Source organism: Lycorma delicatula, chromosome 1, assembly GCF_047948215.1.
Source record: "Lycorma delicatula isolate Av1 chromosome 1, ASM4794821v1, whole genome shotgun sequence".
Lineage (NCBI taxonomy): Eukaryota > Metazoa > Arthropoda > Insecta > Hemiptera > Fulgoridae > Lycorma > Lycorma delicatula.
The window spans coordinates 241,681,087-241,701,770 of NC_134455.1; the positions used below are offsets into that span (position 1 = coordinate 241,681,087).

Here is a 20,684-nt window from a genome sequence, read left to right on the forward strand (position 1 = left end):
ATAGGTAGATGAGGGAAGAAAGGGAAAGGAAAAAATGGGTAAAGAAAATGGGAAATTTGTGGAAAGGGAATATGGGAAAAAGGAAAAGAGAGAAGGAAAAAGGGAAAGGTTAAATTTTGTGAAGTTCTGTATGTTCATTTAGTTAATGTTTTATCAAACTTTCAATTGTGTTCATTTAATATATCTATATATATATATATATATATATATATATGTATACTTATATGTATACTTAAATCTAGCAATAGCGAAGCATTGCTGGGTCTGCTAGTTTCTTATAAAAATTTTAATTCATCGTGTGTTCACTGCAACTGTTTTAATTTGATTTTACAAGATTGAACTGAGTTTCTAAACTTTTTTTAAAATAAGGATATATAAATTCATATTCATAATTACTGTGATAAATTATATGTTACAAAGAATTAGTTGAGGATTTGAATTTTATATATATTTTCTGCATTGTGAAAGAACTATTAAAATGTTCAGCATCAGTTTATATATAGATGAAGTGATTCATTGTAATAAGTTTTAATGGAATTATTTATTAATCATTAATTGCCTTTGAGAACACCTTGATTAATGGTTTGTATATTTTTCTTTATTCTTGAAAGTGTGAAAAATATTTCAGTTTTTACTCTTCTAAAGCAGATTCTCCTTTAACATTTAATTAAATCATAAAAAAATTTTGCAATATTTCATTTTCACTAGGATTATCATAATCGATTTGACTGTTGTTTTCTGCCCTTCCTAGCATTGTCATTCTAACATTTGTAGTTGACACATTTCAGAGTACCTCCATTCTCAAAACAACTTTTAGCACTGTCTTCCTGAGTTGGGATTGCCGATTCATGACACTCCCAACTCAGCATTGGGATCGTAAATAGTGTTGTTTAGCTCCTCCCATTCCTATCCCTATTGTCATGGCCTCTTCTGCTTTGTCCCATCCACTCTAATGGTTATACAATTTTTAAAACTAATTCTTCAGATTCTTTATTTTAACAATTTTAAATATTGAACATTATATCGAATTGATTGTTTATTTGTTCATTATGTCTTGTTCTTTTAATTTTAGTTTAAATAATTCCATGTTTTCTAGAATATATTCTAGAACAAATAAACACTCAATCTGATGTAATTAAAAAAAAATTTAAGTTGTTAAAATAAAGAATCAGAAAAATTAGTTTCAAAAAGATGTATAAGCATTAGAGTGGGAAGGACAAAGTAAGAGAGATCATGACAGTATAGATGGGGGGTAGGAGGAGCTAAACATCAAAATTTATTCAATGATCCAAACTTTGGAAGACTCAGTGCCAAAAGTTGTTTTTAAAATGGAGGTACTACTTTGTTTATAGAATGGAGTTTTTACAATAGTAGGAAGGACAGAAAATAATACACAGATCAATTAAATCATAGTGATTGTTCAAATGAATTAAACTGTGTAACAAATTAATAAAAAATCTGGCTAAGAAAAATTTGGCTAAGTTGATTAATGGGTTTTCGTGGTAACTTCTGGAATTGCTGGTCTTGTTCAGTCCCTGACAACAAGGGTCTGGCATTTTTTTCAACTATCATGTCACTCATCTAATTTTTATGAGTAAAAATTGTGATAAAATATGTATTAGATCATCATGCTGAAATAAGAATATTAAATAACTTGAAAATTTATATATTTTTTTTTATATTACTCCATTTTCTATGTGTGAATAGTCAAATTTGTTGTTCTTGTGTTAAAAAATTAAGTTTATATAATTTTTTTTGGCTGTTAGTCTATGAAGAGTGTTTTTCCTTAATTTTTAAATTATTTATTATGATAAATCTGAATTGTTTATATTTTAAGATGAAATAAATGGAACTTTACATAAAGATGTATGGAAACAGCTGGGTGATAAACTTGTTTCTGGATGTGTTCTGTTGTTGAGAAATGTAGCTGTATTAAGCCTTGGAATTAATCCCCGTAAGAATCAGCATTATCTCAATATTACTCCACACAATTTAGCTTCTTTGTACTACAGTGAGGAAGGTAATTTATTTCAGTATTTAAGTATGATTTATCTGCAGATAAAAAACAATTATTTTCTGTTATTTATAGTTAACTGTTCACGTAATTTAGAAGTTTCTGTAATAAAAGTTTCTACAGTTTGTAAAAGTTGCAAAACTTTTACCATTGGCTGAAATGTAATCCTTGGGCTTGAAAATTAGATTAATTGCCAGAAACAAAATACATTATATGTATTAAGGATAAGGATAAGGATATTTTATGTATTTTAGTTTTAAACTGATGTGAGAATACCAGTATTTAATTACACAGACAGAGGAATAAAAGTGGACAACCTTATTCTCCAAAGTGATAAGAAAAATTAAAATCTGTACTTGTGAAGCTGAAAAAAAAAATGGTAAAATAACTCATGCTGACATTATTATTCCCTCTTCTACAAATTTCTTAGTTTATGTCTATAGGAATTTTATAGGGATGTTTTTATAACACTGATTTATTTAGGTCGAATAGAACCAAATTAAAACTTACTTAATGTACTGTATTTTACTTATCCGAAAACTTATGTAAATTTAAAAAATCCTACTGAAAATGTTTTCTTACAAGATATCTCATAAAATTTCTAACTAAAAAATCAGGAAATTGTAGTTTTTTGGTAAACCAAATTGAACCACTCCATTGTTAGGTTTTACAAGAGTATCCCATTCAAACTCTATTGAAGAAGTGACTCCGAGGTTAATGGAGATGCAGTGGCCTAATTTGATCTACACAAAAATTAAATTTGTCGTCTCATTTTGTGAAGGAACATTGCAAGGTATTCATTACATCAAATTGGCTTTAATGAAATTTCTTTTTGTTGTAAATTAAAAGCATATTATGTAACCAAGTACCTAAAAACAAGATTAGATAGAAAATTGATCTTTATTATCGCTATCACAATAATTCTCCTGCAAAAAGGCACGTTCTTCTGATGCCAGTTTTTCATACTACCTTAGTTCTGCTAGCTTCTTCATTTCCATGGCTTATTCTGTTTCACCTTGACATTGACATCATCCTCAACCTCTCTTTTCTTCTACCGCACTTTCTATATCATTCTTTAAGCTGAAATTCTCATCAATATTTGCCCTAACCAATTTTTATTTCTAGTTTTATGAACCAGAGATATTTTTTTCATTTACATAATCCTCAGTAATTACTCATTCATTATTTTTTTAACAAACTTAGAAAAAGAGATTCCTAATTTAACTTTCAAAACTGGCCAATGGGGATTATTCTTTTTATTTTGTAGATGAAGTATCTCTAATGGTCCTGTTGTAAAACTTTCCAGGTAACTTAAGAGCAGAAGTAACAAGTTACAGATTACTGAATTTAGGTAACATTAAGCTCTATTTCAACATCAAAAAAAAAGCCGAGGAATTTTTTTGATTACGTTATATTTAGATACAATCCAAGCATAATGTTTCTATTTTTTTCATGATCAAATTCTTTGTCATATTTAAATAAGATTGCATGTAATTTCCTATGGTATGGTCAAGGATATGTATTTAACTCTGATGTTAAATAAAATTCTTATTATTAATTTAGTAAAATTTTATGAAAAGGAACTCTAAAAAAGAATTGAAAAAGTGTTGCAATATTTGTCTTCCATTCTTCATGAAACACATTTTAAAAACTTCCAGAGCCAACGTTAAAATGAGCCATGCTTGATTTATTTAAGCTTAGTGCATTTTGCACCTAAGCTTTGCTACAGTGGTGTTTCAATCTTGAAACACCATTTATGGTCATAATATGATTAGTTTTTTCTATGTTATTTATGGAGAATATTTTATGATTTATAAAATGTAAGTTGTACAACTTTGAGGTTATAAGCCGTGTTCCCAAATACATTTCAATCTTATTTTGTGCTGAATGATTCTGTTAATTTTAACTTGTATTTATTTATGGAAAATATTAAATGTGATTAAGTAGTTGTATATAGTAGTAGTAGTAATAGCAGTAGCAAGAGCAGGAGCAGTAGCAGTAGTAGTAGTAGTAGTAGTAATAGTAGTAATAGTAATGTTTCCCTAAAAAAACCACTAAAATTCACACACCAGTTTAAATTTAAATAAAATACATTGTTTATTTATTTCTTATTAATGGCTTATAATAAGGCTATATATGTCATTTCATGCACTTTATAATCTTTATTTTTATATGGATAATTTGTATTGGATTTTGAATTCTACCTATACAAATTATTCAAAATTTTTAATTACAAATGAATATTGAATATTAATGAATAAATATTTAATGATAAATGAATATTTATCATTTAATATTTAGCAATAAGGTAACTAATAATTTTATTTAAAATTAATTGCAGGTGAGATTAAAGTAACAAATATTAAGCCTACTACGCATGATGATATTGTGAAATTTATTAAGGATTGGCATTTAATTACTGCCCCAACAACAATTACACAACAGTTTGAGGAGAAAGAAAGGCAGCTTTTCTCATCTCTTTTGTCAACACCTTTAGACATAAGTAGTGACAACTCATTTATGACACCAGAGGGTTCTGTACCACTTGTTACTGACAATTCTTGTAATTCTCAGAGATCTACTCCATTATCATCAAAGAATAATGTTGGAAAAGAAAATTGTTGCAATTTTCTACAACCTTCTCAAAATATTTCTCATTTGGAGAGACCAATTTTCTATCCTAAATCAAGAATGGAAAGTTCTTGTAAAATTGTTAGAAGTAAAACTTGCGGAAGTAGTTCACCTAGTATGAAAGATTCATCTGCTGTATTAAATTTGCTGCCTTGTGATAATCATAGTCCCATTCTGAAAGCATCTCAACCTGAAAAAGAAATTAATATTAAAGACTTTTGCAGAAATACCAACACTTATGATTTTAATAGTAATAGTATTAATTGCATGTTTACCTCAAAAAAACATGAAAACACATGCACTGATGTAAATTTTAATAAAAGATATTTTTCTGAAAAAAATAATCCTTGTAAAAATATCAGTCGGTTTGTGCCCAAAAGTCCTAGATTTAGTAAGATTCTAAATCAAAATATTGTGTCCTTAAATTCAGTTACAAATGAAAATATATCTGAAAATGAGAAACAATCTACTCATACTGAAAATAGATTATTTTGTTCTAGTTTTAATGTAAAGAAACCTCGTTTAGAGCCACATGAATCTATTCAAGTGAAGCAGAATACTAATGCTTGTAATGTACTAAAGGACAGTATGGTTATATCAAATAAGACTGTTAGTAATGATATAAAAAATGAGATGGAAGAATGGAGCATAAATAGTGTTTTAGAAAGTTCATTTTTTGAGGAAGATTTTTGAGATTTTTTTTATTTGAACTTGCAAGACTTCAAAATTGATACACTGTTTTTGCTGATGATAAAAGTTTTTTTTGTTCTTTTGGCAGAATTTTGTGACGATTTAAAGATGTAAGTTGTGCAGCTTAGTTCATTTAAGCAATTTCCATGCATTTCAATCTTATCTTATTTTATGCTGAATGTTTGTATCTATTTTTTACTGCAAGATTTTATAGAAAAGTAATGTTGTACAGCATTGTTATTAAATGTGATTAAGTACTTGTGTTAAGTACTAATGTAATTTTTGTTTAACCTATTTGCATTTAAATTTATCCAATGTTCCATTTAATTGATCTCAAAGTCTATTCATTTATGTTTTATGGCCATGTTTTTTGTTAATTTATGATCCTTGCATTTTTAAGATCAGGATTAAAAGTTTTTTTTGTGATGAATATAAAATTTTGTATTAAAGAGGAATGTGGTACTGCATTTTAATTTAATCAGAAAAGTCAAAATTCTGGTTTAAAGTATTTTTTTGTGGAGTTAAAGCAGTGTTTTATTAACATTAGAAAACAAATAATTATTTAAAATCTGGATTGATTGAATTATAGTGTCACTCTGTATAAAGAAATAGGAACCAAAAAGCCCTTTATTCTATTACTGCCATTAATGCTAAAATCATTATTTATTAATTTTTTCTCATGAAAATTATTGTAACACTAATTAAAAGGACTTAGAAATCATTATAGTACCAATATTTAAGACAAACCATTAAGCTCTAAAATGCTACCTCTGTTAGAAAGTTATACATTAGTAATTGATGTAATTATTTGTAACTTTCAAAACTTAAAAAAATTTATATTTATTCATTTTGGATACTTGTACCTATTAAATAATGAATTACCAGCTTTCTTCTAAATTTAAGCAGTCTAGTTAGATTTGAAACCACTTGATTTGAAACCAGCAATTCATTTTTCTATCACCATTAAACATAAAATTATGAAAAAAATCCATTTTTAAATATGATTCAAGAAATTTAATTCAAAGATCTTTTTTATTTGTCATTAATATATGGCCAACAATTAACAATTCCTTATAAATTTTGTAGCTTATACCAAATTGAAGAAGTATGTTTATAACAAAATAAGGTTTTGATGGATGTTAGTATTTAGACAGTCAGTTGTTATGAATGAATCATAATTTCTAAGATCTTGGATATGATTTCTTTGTAGTTATTACATCTTGTGTAAAGTTTTTCTCATGCAGTATATATATATCTTACGTTTGATAGAAGGATTTATGTCTACATAAGTTCAAAACTTTGAACTCATTTATAAAAAGTCAGTAGATTTAGTATGTTCTCATGTAAATTCACATATAGCAATTGTTGCAAATATAGCACAGTACAAAATAAAAGTAAACATGCAGTAGCAAAAGTAAACATGCAGTAGCAAAAGTAAATCCTCATTGTATCAAAAAAGTTTTAGTTTTTACACAATTTGTTCATCAGCAATCTAGAAAAGAATTCAGATGTATGTGTTGACATTAATATTAATAAGGCATTAATTGTTCATTTAAGTAATAAAACATTTGAAAAACTGAGAAACATCTTTTATTCCTTAGATCCAATTCAGTCTTGATTCCCAATTACAATCTATAAAATAAAAGTATTACTTCACTAGTACTATCCATGTTAAATTAGAAAGGGAAAAATAACATTTGATCATTTATTAAGAGTTGATACTTATATGAATTTCAAACAAGTATAGCCATCTTAAATTTGTTAATGATCACATTCATGAACTTTATGGTTCATTTTATGTTTAAATAAGAATTTTTGAACATAATTTTTTTCTAAATATTATTTTTGATGATCCCATATTTTATTTTCTATAGGTGATCTAATTTTATTTTATAACTTTGGATTTACGTCTTTTTTTAACAAATTTGTTTACAAATTATGATTAGGAGGAATTGAAGATAATATTAGAGTTGGTAAGTAATATTTTACTTACAACTAATAATATTTTACTGGTTACACCTAGTTCAATAGCCTAAATATTGCTTATAAATAGTAAAAAATTTTAGTTTAATTGCTAATTAGATATCATTTATATTAATTGTCCTCATATTAATTGGTCTGTTTGTGGCAACATACATGGCAACCACCATAAACCAGTTTTTGCTTTTTGGTGCCAACCACGTGGTGAACAAAAGATCACAGAGATGGATTTTTGAAAGAGCAAATTGTAATAGTTACCATAAAATCTTCCAATCACAATATGATGATAGTGCTGTCACCATACATCAACTTTCCTCTTTTACTAGGGGGAAAGGTAGAGGGGAATTTCATTGCATATTCATAGAAGCTAAGAGAAAGTCATGTAAAAATTATATAGACACCATCATCATGTACCATCTCATCCCATCCCATCCTATGTCTGCAAGTGTAGAAAACTCTGCAATTTTGCGTCTGTGGATTCCATATCCATGGCCTAATTCATGAAGAACTTCTTATGTCGTCCTGTGCAGTTGCAACTAACATAGCTGATTGTTTCCCTAACTTTGTACTAATGAATTTCAGAGATAAGATACAAATGGAAAAAATTCATTCCATAAGATAACTCCATAAAAATTGATTTGATCATCTAATTAAATACTCCCTTTTTCATTTAACAAGTTGTATCATTACTCTTCAGCATGTCTGAATGCTGGATGTTGGACACCACTCTTTCTTCATCTTGCCACTGGTGTATTTAGATGAAGCCCTGTTGTAAGCATACTTTTTGATTGCTCATCTTAAAGGATAACCAAATCACCCGGTTCTTAAACCAGTCCTTGCAAGCCTTCATTCCCAATGGTATGAAAACCATTCATGTAATAACAGCACCAATGGGTCTCTATACCTGACAATGCCTCTATTTCCACAACCTATCCCTGTACATATCCTCCATGGAGACTCAATCCCATTAATTTCCTCTTCAATAAACATTTCACAATGATGGGTCAAAACAGATGATACTGGAAGCACATTTGTTGTAAATGACATCTTATGTGTTTCCTGGTATTACAAGTGACTACAAAACTGAACCGTATGCCATCAAAATGGTCATGGATCATTATCATATCCTTACCCTTAACTAGAGGATTTGTATTACAGACATTCTGTTGTCACTGAAATATATAATTCGGTTATGGAATCAAATTGTCAACACCCAGGTAAATTTCTACTGGATCCCTAGCCATGTGGGAATCCTGGGTAACAAAATTGTGAATTCTGCTGCTATAAGATACACAACCATCTTCTCTCAACACATACAGAAGGTGGCAGGATGGCTGGACTGCTACAGCAAACTTTAACACGTAGACATGATGGAAAATTCACGGAGAGGAAGTGGTGGAAAATTCACTGTCAATTGCAATTAGGACATAGAGCTACTCATGTACACCTGATGTCAGCTGAGAGCACACCACTGTGTGTCCAATACAACTGCTGCTTGTGTGCCACATCCTTGTAGACTGCATATGCTGTGCAACTTTACATTGAAAACTTAATTGTTGAGGGACATTTGGCACATCCTAGGAAATTACAAGAATGTACTAGATCAAGAATTGTTACTCCTAAAAAGAATTAATTATTATCTTAGTTCTCAGTTTTACTAATATTTTATTATTCAAGTAGCCTTTTATTTTGACCCGGGCGATTAATGTTTTTCACCAAAAAAAATATGCAATGATCATTTACAATTTAAATTTCAGAATTGTTTTTATAATCTAAAAGGTATTCAGTTAAACTGTAAATTTATAATGATGTTCTACATCATTATAAAAAGCGGTTGTTAATTATTGACAGCTGATGTTATTTTATTTATATTTTTCCTAAAACAGGATTTCTCAGACATCTTTCGTTAAATAAAAACAGGGTGTATGTTGAAAATGGTGCATCCTTTGTCATTTTTAACACGATTTTTAGGCGTGCTTTGCGATCACCCAGAATGATAGACTGGTTACATGTAGGTTCTGTCATTTGTAGCAAAAGAGTATCCAACAGTATAATTTTTGTTTTGACCTGTCTGAGTTTGTCTTGAATACAAATTGGTAAAGGGATTTGCTGAAAGCCGATGAGTTTTTGATTTTTTTACTGTATATAGTGGGGTCGTAATTACTTTATCAGGTCAAGTCTCCACGGAAGATATAAACTCAGATAGGTTGGAAAAATAGGAGTGTTGAAATTGAAAAGGTACAATATAAATGCCAGGCATGAAGATCCAGGACCTGCATAACATCAATGATTTTCATATAAATGAAAATTTGGGAAGACCGCTTTAAAAACCAGGTGATATGGTTGTCTTAAGACAGGCAGAGTAAGAAGCTAGAACAGCTGGTCCTGTCTATCCCGTGATGGCAGTCAACAAGGATGCTTGTGATAGTGCTTGATTTAAAGACACTTTGCCTGTAGAAAGACAAAGAAAAGTGTGATGTACAGCATCCAGCATCTTAAAGCACAGTATGACTCTGAAGAGTAGGCGATGTTACTTCCATAATCCAAACAGAACCAAGCTAAATAATAAAAATCCAATAAACATGATTGCCCGTCTCCCCACTTGGTGTTGCTAAGGTCTCTTAGCACATCTAGAAATTTTAAACATGTTTTATATGTTTGAACCACATAAGATGACTATCAAAAAACAAACCTAAAAATTTAATGTCAGTTGGCTCTCCATTGAGAAGGGGTTGTAGAATAAATGGGTCTTGCAGGCAAGAAAAGATGTAGTTCTTTCTATACAGACTCAGCAAAATCAACAGAGAACATGAAACAGGTGTAATTTTTTTGTAATCTTTATTACAAAAAAATATATAACAAAAATTATTAAATTGTCAAATACATATGCACAGCCTTAAGATACAGGATTTTTGATGTCATCCTGTTATTGCCAAGGTCACATCAATTCTCCAAGGTGATTTAAGAAACTCCTAATAAAGTTAGTGTAAAGAATACCATGTCGTACCCCCTAATGATGTCAAATAGTGACGAGTTGCTGGCAGAACAGTAAAGCATTTTGGATAGCTGTGTCCAGTGAGTGATACCAGATGGTCAATGGAAGATCGTCCTTGATGGAAACCATATTGTTCTGAATATACCCTCAGGACATGTTTCTCTAAATATTAAGCCTGCATTTTACCATTCTCACCATCACTTTGTACAAAATGCTTGTCAAGGAGGGCAGTAGTTTAAAGAGTATGCTTTGTCTCTACCAGGTTTAAGTACTGGTATGACCGTGGCTTCCAATCAGATGGGTGGGAAGACTTATGAAAAACAACACATAAATATGCAATAGCTGATGTAATTCCGAATTGGGAAGGTCCAGATGAGATGTCACGAGTTTTAATTCATGCGACAACTTGTCGATTGTAAATGGAGCATTTAATTCACAGAGTGAATCACTGACTTTTAAAGGTACCATTTCCATTTATATTTCTAAAATTCTTAGTACATGATGAACGTTAGGAATACCGAACAAAAGCAGTCTGCCAGGTTAGCTGAGACTGCAGAAAATGACATAAGTTCTCATTCATGAATAACTTTGAGGATAGATGTTTCTCAGGTGCACAAAGCTTCTTTCCACACAGACCTGGGAATAGTGCATGTAATTCCATGCATCTATGAATACGTGATAACTGCTTTCGCCTTACGATACAAATTCAGGAATTCATTTTTAGGTCTACAGTTGAATTTATGCAATGCCTGCCATAGTTTCCTAATCCCCTGTTTTGGCAGTCATTTCACGAGGAAATGTAGGGGTATCTTGGATTCTTGATGTTTGTGGAATGTAACTTGCATTCTCAAGTATGTTTATGGTCACTACTGTAAAAGTCATCAGAAACAGACTGTTTTAAGACGTGGTAGTAAAAATGCTGGTACCAGTCGATGGCTAAATTCAGCGAGCAGAGGTCAAGTTTTATCTCACTATGATATTTCCTAGAGGAGAACAGACTGTTGAGCCCTATGAAATAGAAGGTAAAATTACAGGTATGTATAAAATTAATAATAATAGGTGGTTTGGTTTTTCTTTTCAGAATTTTTAATTTTAGGGAGATTTTGAAAAATGGGAAGTCAGACTAAACCCAGGGGGGTGTTTGTATAGACTTATTAGACAGCTTACCACCAGCTGTATTTACTTCTGCTCATAAAGGCAAAACTTTGGGAATTGAAGCTTTCAATGGGATCTTACTGACATTGGTTTCACTAGCTGCAACTAAAGAAATGGCTGTGAGTGAGGCGGCATTATCACATAACACCAGAACAAGCTGTTTTAATTCACTGCAGAATCCACACTGATGATTACCTGCATTTGAAGGAATATTGATTTGGCTTGATGTAAAAGAGACATCGTTTTTACCAGGTTCTGACAGTTCAGCGCCTCTTTATACTCTCTTCATGTGGCCTAAAAAGATTGTTTTCTTTAAAAGTTAGGAAATGTCATGAGTGAGCTGAATGTAATCCCCCAAAGTTAACACATTTTTCTTTCTCCTGGCAATTGAGTCGTGACCTTTTGCGCATCGTGCACATATTGCGATATTCGGGCAAGTAGTATATGTGGTCATACTTTTGACATCAGAAACAACTCTTATTTTCTCCGGTGGTACATGAAGGTTTGACGTTAATAGAGAGAGTAGGTTCCTCATTCCGATCTGACATTGATAATTTCACCTCTACAACACCTTGGGGATGAAGTTCATCAGTAGTGTCACTAACTTCGATCTCCAGAAGGACATGGCAAAACTTTAGTCCTCGGCTGGTGAAACGAAAGAATGATCGGCTCTGATCGTCATTAAACGTCTCGACCAGTATTGGAACGTCTCTTAAATTTATAAAGGGAAAAAATGTTTTCTGTGTCCACGCTCCAACGACAACAAACACACTACAATACGCAGCAAATGTTACAAAATGTGTGCAAGAAGCACTCAAAAAATTATCGATATTGTCAGAATTGTTGCGACGATTAGTATAAGTGATAAAAAATAATTTTAATTTTTTATTTTATATTTGTTATTTTTCATAAACTTTACGTGATTTGTCTTTTTAATCACTCTTACACCCAGGCTAATAAAATTTACATCTTTCAAATTAAAAATATACACGATTTTTGTTTTAAAGAACGCAAAGAAAAGTAATGAGGTCACAGATTGACCCTACTATAACACATTGTAAAATACACTGCTTAGTAAACAACAATTGAGCCTTATGTTTATGCAACTAAGGGATGACCCTATCATGGTGCGTCAACTTTAGAGAAATAGTATAGCAGTGACGTGCGGGTTGATAATGCAAGTTCGCCGTTACATGGAGATTCCCTATCTAGTGCCAGTCGTTTCATTTCCGTATATCCCTTACATCCAACATCCCTTATGGTGCCAGTCGAAACCCCCACATTAAATATAAAGGCTGTGTAATCAGCCTAGTAAGGATTCATAAGTACCTAGGTGTTTTGTTTGATAAGTTGCTTTTTAGCAACCACATTAAGCAAGTTGCGGTGGACGCTGTCTCTGTGATGCACAAACTTAGAAGGATTGCTCGGAAAGACTACGGGCTGTCGGGTCACCAAATGTATTTGGTGTACCGAGGGGTCTTCGAGAGTATGATCGCATACGCGGCGCCAGTCTGGGCGCATAGGTTGGATAGAAATAGAGCACTGCTTCAAAATTTAAGGAGTGCCCAGCGCAGAGCCTTAATAGTATGCACTGGTGTTTTTAAAACAACCTCCTACGAGGCTACCACCGTATTGGGAAAGGCTCTCCCAATCGATTTAGTGGTGAAAGTTCGAGCAGCCATGTGGAAGTTGCGAAGAAGTCGGGAAACCGAGGTATTGGGATGGGGTTTCGAGCTGGGCTAGAACGGGAGCGGAACGACTATCACAATGCACTGGGTCCAAATTTCGTTCAGTTGCCCATTTCCCGCCTGCGGAAGAGGCTATGGAGCCTCGCGATGGATACATGGTAGCATGAATGGCACACCACGAATAAGGTAAGATCCCTGAATAGATTTATACAGGATCTGGGGGGATGGTATGCCTCGAATTCATTTTTAAGGGCAGCGGGTGCGCAAGTGCTCCCCAACCATGTGAATGTGATGCAATATCTGTTCAGGTTTCGCCTAGCAGCTGATGAGTTTGTCTGTGGGGAGGTCTAGTCGAACGAACATCTTAAGTTCGACTGCCCTGCTCTTGGGGGGGGTGGTGGCAGAGACCGGGCCACCCTGGAACTAATGGTCAGGGGGAAACTGGCCGCTCAAACGGCGAGTCAATGTGGCGAGAGCCGCATTGACCGTGTGGGAGTTCTTCAATGAGGTTGCGATGTTCAACCGTCATAGTTAGATTTTTATTTAAATTGGATGTTACTGATTAAGTGGAAAGTCTTCTGAAATAATGGCTGGCCACCAGCCAGTAAAAGCTCCAAGCGCTTTAAATGGTGGACAAGCACTAGCTGGCTGACAGCGACCGAGGCGTGGCGGTTTAAATTGCCGTCTTAAATAACTTGATAGTTTTAATTTGTAACAAGGGGTGCGCCTCCCCGATTTAGTTTTAATGTGGACAAGTGAGCGGTAGGGACACATAAGCGGGTGCTGTACGGCACCCTGCGTAATCCGCTCACGCAAGTTAGGAGCTCATTAGGAACATGTAGCTACGAGGTCGCAAATCTGCTTCAGAGGCACAGTAGCAGTTTTTTTGGCACGGACATTTGGTTTATGCTCTAGGGCGACCGAATGGGATGGTGGCGGGAGAGATGCCAGCTAACCAACAATCCCTTATGGTGGATCGCTTCTCGGCCTCTGGCCCCGTGCTGAAAAACTTGGTGTTTTTTGCTACCGGAGCTTAAATCTGATTCTGCGAGTTCAACGTTCTCGTCGTCGGGGTTGACAACGATCAGCAGCGGTTAGTCAACCTGCGTTGCTGTGGGGTGTTAGCGAAGCGGCGACGTAGTGTGTTGCAGTAGTGCTGCTGTTGGCTAAATAACGACGTTTCCTTTGAAATATCGTTCCCGTACGTAGTTGGTGAGGCCTAAAAACTTTTAGATTCTCTGGTAGGTTCGAGAAGCGATTTTCGCTCGGACCTAGCCGGTGGAAGGAGCTTTTAGCTTTTTGACTCCTCGAGTGGGCTGCTGAACAGACGGTCCGGTCGAGGTGCGAGAGATAGACGCTCACCTAGTCTAGCCTGGCAACACAGCTGATGTATTGTTATTTTGTCCAGCGATGGAGCAACCCGGGGAGGTTGTTTGGAGGACTTGGTCGGTTTGGCCAAGGACCTGGTTACCGGTGACCCCTTCTTGCCGAGGAGGTCAATCGGTAGGTCGCCGCCACGGCCCCGGTCTTCCGATAAGGAAGTCGCGAAAGCCCCTCGGGTAGAGAAGCGCCCGAGTGATGCGGCTTGCACTAAAATCCTGCGGGAGACCTCTGTCTCGAGCGGTGCGGAGAAAGCGAAAGCTGGATCCGTGCAGTGAGGATACGGCATAGGAGGGGGCGCCAAGTCTGAAGGACGCCTCGCTACGAAGTCTGGGAAGGCTGAGAATGCTGAGAACAGCAGAGCCGATTCTGTTTCTGGGGGGAAGCCTGTGTTAAAGCAGGTGACCTCCGGGGCGGATGGCTTAGGGCGAATCGAGGAAATTAGGGCCGAATGGGCCAAAATTTCCTCAAAAAGGAAGGAGTCGAGAGTTGCTCTGGAGCTGAGGCAGCTCGTGGACTCGTATTTAAGAGTGTGGATTATTGGTTTCGAACCTGGCAATTAAATGTGAGGGCCTCCAGGGAGCTAACCTTGCTTTAGACACGGTTGTTACTCGACTATCTGGCAAGGTGGATCAGGTTATGGAGGGAGTCCGAAGCTTTAAACCGGTAAACGGTCAGGCTTTGGGTGAAGTCTAAACAGGGTGCAGGAGAAGGTTAAGAAGCCTATCTAACAGCCGCGCCGCCGCCAGACCAGGCGCCGGCAAACAAAATTAAGCGGGCCACTGTTAAGGTGGTCCCAATAAAGCCTGATCAGGGGGCTTCATCAGCAATGACCGAGCTAAACTTCAAAAAAATCCTGGACCCGAGGAAAGAAAAGTTCCAGATTTCCCGGGTCACCAAAACAAGGGATCACGGAGTGGTCCTGGAGGTGATAAATGAGCAGCAGGCTAAACAACTGCTGGAGGCCGCAGTTCTTACCAAGAACGGGCTGAAGGCTCAGGTGCTCAGAGTGAGATTCACGAGGATAAGGTACCAGGCGCTACCCCCTAACGGGGACCATCGTCAACCACGTGCGCGCTGAGCGTCTTCGGATCTACCGGCGTGCCCGTAACGAATTTGTTCACGCCATCAAAGAAGCCAAACTCAAGTTTTGGAAAGACTCCATGCGCGATCCTTGGCATCTCGCAAAGACTTGTTACAGGCCGAAGTCATTGCACGTGTTGTCCAGTGTTCGGTGCGGGTTAGGTGGTCTTGACCACACGGTAACATCTGTGGGGACTTACCGGGCATTTCTGGATACTCTGTTTCCAGATGCTCCGGAGGGTGAAGCGGAAATCGGCGTTAGGACGGGTGAAACACCATTCCCTGGCGTTCGGACCTTGGAACCCGAAGATATAGAGCAAGTGGTTTCTCTAATGGCATTGAAGAAGGCACTGGGGATTGACCAACTTGACCCGGATATTTTTCACCATCTACTGCCTGTCATAAGAGCCGCTTAGCAGACTGTTCACGGGATGCCTAAGCTGGGGCTGCTTTCCGGCTTGCTGGAAGGTGGCTTTGGTGAGGGTATTCCTGAAACCCGGAAAGGATCCTGGTGAGGTAGGCAGTTATCGACCCATCAGACTCTTGCCGGTTCTCGGTAAGCATCGATATGATCTGTTTTCTAAATCGAGGCCAATATGGCTTCATGAAAGGGGTTGGCACCGAGGATTGCATCTTAAATGCTCTTACCGAGGTGGAAAGCGCCGACTGCAAATATGTTTTGGCTATTTTTATTGATATAGAGGCAGCATTTCCTTCCTTGTGTTGGAGTTCTGTCCTCTATGCTTTGTAACGCCGCAATGTTCCCGAAGCCCTGCAGGCCGTGGTAAGAGACTACTTGTCTAACCGTACGGCTCTGTTTAAGGATGCGCACCTAGTTGTGGGGAAGTCCGTCACCAGGGGAAGTCCGTCACCAGGGGAAGTCCGTCACCAGGGGAAGTCCGTCACCAGGGGAAGTCCGTCACCAGGGGAAGTCCGTCACCAGGGGAAGTCCGTCACCAGGGGAAGTCCGTCACCAGGGGAAGTCCGTCACCAGGGGAAGTCCGTCACCAGGGGAAGTCCGTCACCAGGGGAAGTCCGTCACCAGGGGAAGTCCGTCACCAGGGGAAGTCCGTCACCAGGGGAAGTCCGTCACCAGGGGAAGTCCGTCACCAGGGGAAGTCCGTCACCAGGGGAAGTCCGTCACCAGGGGAAGTCCGTCACCAGGGGAAGTCCGTCACCAGGGGAAGTCCGTCACCAGGGGAAGTCCGTCACCAGGGGAAGTCCGTCACCAGGGGAAGTCCGTCACCAGGGGAAGTCCGTCACCAGGGGAAGTCCGTCACCAGGGGAAGTCCGTCACCAGGGGAAGTCCGTCACCAGGGGAAGTCCGTCACCAGGGGAAGTCCGTCACCAGGGGAAGTCCGTCACCAGGGGAAGTCCGTCACCAGGGGAAGTCCGTCACCAGGGGAAGTCCGTCACCAGGGGAAGTCCGTCACCAGGGGAAGTCCGTCACCAGGGGAAGTCCGTCACCAGGGGAAGTCCGTCACCAGGGGAAGTCCGTCACCAGGGGAAGTCCGTCACCAGGGGAAGTCAGTCACCAGGGGAAGTCAGTCACCAGGGGAAGTCAGTCACCAGGGGAAGTCAGTCACCAGGGGAAGTCAGTCACCAGGGGAAGTCAGTCACCAGGGGAAGTCCGTCACCAGGGGAAGTCCGTCACCAGGGGAAGTCCGTCACCAGGGGAAGTCCGTCACCAGGGGAAGCCCGCACAGGGTTCTGTTCTTGGTCCCCTGCTGTGGAACCTTGTGTTCCACAGCAGGGGACAGATTTCTGGGGTTGACATTCCCAGAAGGAGTCACGGCCCAGGCTTTCGCCGATGACTGTCTCCTTTTAGTGCGTGGCAATTCACGACCGCAGCTAGACCGCAGGCGGCTTTGTCAACCGCCGAGAGCTGGATGAACATGAATAATTTAAAGATTTCTGTTCCCAAGACGAAGTTCATGCTTCTGAAGGGTGCAGACAAATTATCAAGCAGTCGAAACCCCCATATTAAATATAAAGGCTGTGTAATCAGCCGAGTAAGGGTTCATAAGTACCTAGGTGATTTTGTTAGATGACGGTGAAGTTGCTTAAGCAAGTTGCGGCGGACGCAGTCTCTGTAATGCACAACTTAGAAGGATTGCTCGGAAGGATTACGGGCTGTCAGGCCGTCAAATGTACTTGCTGTACCGAGGTGTCTTCGAGAGCATGATTGCATACGCGGCGCCAATCTGGGCGCATAGGTTGGATAGAAATAAAGCACTGCTTCAAAATTTATGGAGTACCCAGCGCAGAGCCTTGATAGTGTGCACTGGTGTTTACAACCAAAGTCCTACGAGGCTACCACCATATTGGGAAAGGCTCTCCCAATCGATAGTGGTGAAAATTCGGGCAGCCATGTGGAAGTTGCGAAGAGGTCGGGAAGCTGAGGCATTTGGGATGCGGTTTCGAGCTGAGCTTAAACCGGAGCGGAACGGCTATCACAATGCACCGGATCTAAATTTCGTTCAGTTGCCAATTTCCCACCTGCAGAAGAGGCTATGGAGCTTGAATGGCACACCACGACTAAGGGAAGATCCTTGTATAGGTCTATACAGGATCTGGGGGGGGATGGTATGCCTCGAATTCATTTTTAAGGGCAGCGGGTGCGCAAGTGCTCACCAACCATGTGGATTTGAAGCATTATCGGTTTCGGATTCGCCTAGCGGCTGATGAGTTGTGTCTGCGGGGAGGTCCAGTCGAATGAGCATATGATGTTAAGACTGCCCTGCTCTTGGGGGGGCCAGAGACCGTGGAACTTTAGAGGTCAGGGGGAAAACTGGCCGCTCATAAACGGAGAGTTAGTGTGGCGAGAGCCACATTGTCGGACCGTGTTGGAGTTCCTCGATCAGGTTGCGATGTTCAACAGTCATCGTTAGAGTTTAACTTTTATATTTGTTATATTGATTCCTATGCCACCGCTGTGGGAAGTCTTTCCTGAGATAATGGCTGGCCACCAGCCAGATATAAGCTCCCTGAGATAATGGCTGGCCACCAGCCAGATATAAGCTCCAAGCGCTTTTAATGGTGGATAGGTACTAGCTGGCATTCAGCGACAGAGGCGTGACAGCTAAAATTGCTGTCTTATTTCATAACTGTTTTTGTTTTATTACTAACAAGGGGTGCGCCTCCCCAATTTAGTTTTAGTATTGACAGTGAGCGGCTGGGACACGTAAGCGGGTGGTGTGAAGCACCCTGCTTAATCCACTCACGCTGATAGGTAGCTTACTAGGGGCTTTTAGGAATTAGGTCGCTAAACTGTTTTTAGAGGCATAGTAGCAGTTTTTGGCACTGACATTTGGTCTTTGCTCTAGGGCTACCAAATGGGTGGTGGCGGGATAAATGCCAGTTAACCAACAATTTATGACAAGTGACCAGTGGGACACGCAAGCGAATGGTGTAGGGCACCATGCTTATTCTGCTCACGCTGTTAGGTAAGCAGCTAATTAGGATATTGATTGCTAAACAATATTGAGGCGCAGTAACCATTTGTGTCATGCATGGACTTTCCATCTTATACTTTAAGGTGATTGAATGGGGTGGTGGGAGAAATTCCAGACTAAAAAAAATTCCTAACAATTTGTTTTACATATTCCAAACGTTGCCTACCTGCACAATTTTTCTCTACATGTCCCTCCAGTATTAAAGCAACTATTCCAGGATGCCTTATATGTGGCTAATATTTTTCCAAATGTTTCTCTCCAATTTGCTGCAACACCTCTGCACTTTAAAGGATCCATCCATCTGCTTTTTAACACTCCTATAGCACCACTTTTCAAAAGCTTCTAATCTTTTCTTTTCAGGTACTCAGTCAGTTTCACTGACTTACAAAAATGTTTTCCTGATGTTTAAATTAATTTTTGATGACAAAGTTTGTTTCACCTATGCTGTTCGGCATTTTATATCATTCCTTCATCTTTAGTAATTCTACTTCCCACATAATAAAATTCTACCTCTAATCTTTTCCTCTTCCTATTTTTATACTCGCTAGTCCATCTAAATTATTTCGACTTTATTACTTTCGTTTTGTTCATGTTTATTTTCATGCGGTAGTTCTTGCATAGGACTTCATCCATGCCATTCACAGTTTCTTCTAAATTTTTCATCAGCAAATCATAACACCTTTATCTCTTCACCTTGCACTGTTACTCTGGATCTATATTGTTCTTTAACATCATTAACTGCTAGTTCTATGTAAAGATTAAAAAGTAACTGGGATAGGGAACATTCTTGTCCTGACTTTTTTATTACTGCTTCTTTCTTATGTTCTTAAATTATTACTGTTGCAGTTTGGTTCCTGTAAATATTAGCAATTGTTCTATTTCTACTATACTTTAACTTTGTTGGGTTTTTTCTTTTCTTATTAAGAGTGCTAAAATTGTTTTCCTTGTTTCTAGTTTTCCTGAAGTCAATTTCCTGTTTTTCATAAATATTACACTCCAGTTTATCACTTCCTCACCTGCACTGCGCAGTAACTCTGCAGGTATCCCATCTATCCAAGGAGTCTTTCTTCCACTCAAATCGTAAATACATTCTATTCAAAAGTAAATACATAATTTACTTTTTTTTCAGTTACGTGAATAAAAGAATATGGATTTGCTTCTTTCTTTAAATTCTTTCAGTCATACTGAATATATTTTGAACAACCAGTTGAAATGGATAACTATTTTCAGAAAACAATACCTAAAAACTAAAAATGATTATCTCTAATCATACTAGCTTACAAAAGGTAAATAAAAATGATATATCATTCACATGATTGTATTGCTTATTTAAAAATCTGATTTTTTTGCTATCACCAACCACTGGCCACTGGCCCAGGGGGTGGTATCTGAGAAATCCTTACGGCAAGGGATGACCAAAATGTTGCTGGAATTTTAAGAAGATGGGGCTTGTCATATGCTAAACATGTGAAACTTTTTTCACAAGCAACCATTGTTCTATTGAGTAAATTTGAAGTCTTTCTTAAATTTAAGGTGGGCATTTTTTATCCCCTACTGAACACCAGTGAAATTTACCTCCACCTCCGCCTTCCGGTTTGTCAAAAGAATTTTTT

At 37.6% G+C, this 20,684-nt stretch overlaps 1 protein-coding gene across 2 annotated transcripts in view; it reads left to right on the forward strand.

The window, feature by feature from the left end:
- Positions 1 to 6,909, forward strand: part of LOC142329917 (uncharacterized) — a 41,254-nt gene extending 34,345 nt beyond the window's left edge. Inside the window, exons 6-7 of one of the 2 annotated variants that reach the window (XM_075374854.1) lie at positions 1,838 to 2,020; positions 4,356 to 6,909. In XM_075374854.1, the coding sequence (XP_075230969.1) occupies positions 1,838 to 2,020; positions 4,356 to 5,338 (1,166 nt within the window). In that variant the 3' untranslated portion in view covers positions 5,339 to 6,909. The remainder of the gene's footprint in view (positions 1 to 1,837; positions 2,021 to 4,355) is intronic. The other variant, XM_075374865.1, reaches the window with a different exon arrangement.
- The last annotated feature ends 13,775 nt before the right edge of the window (positions 6,910 to 20,684 follow it).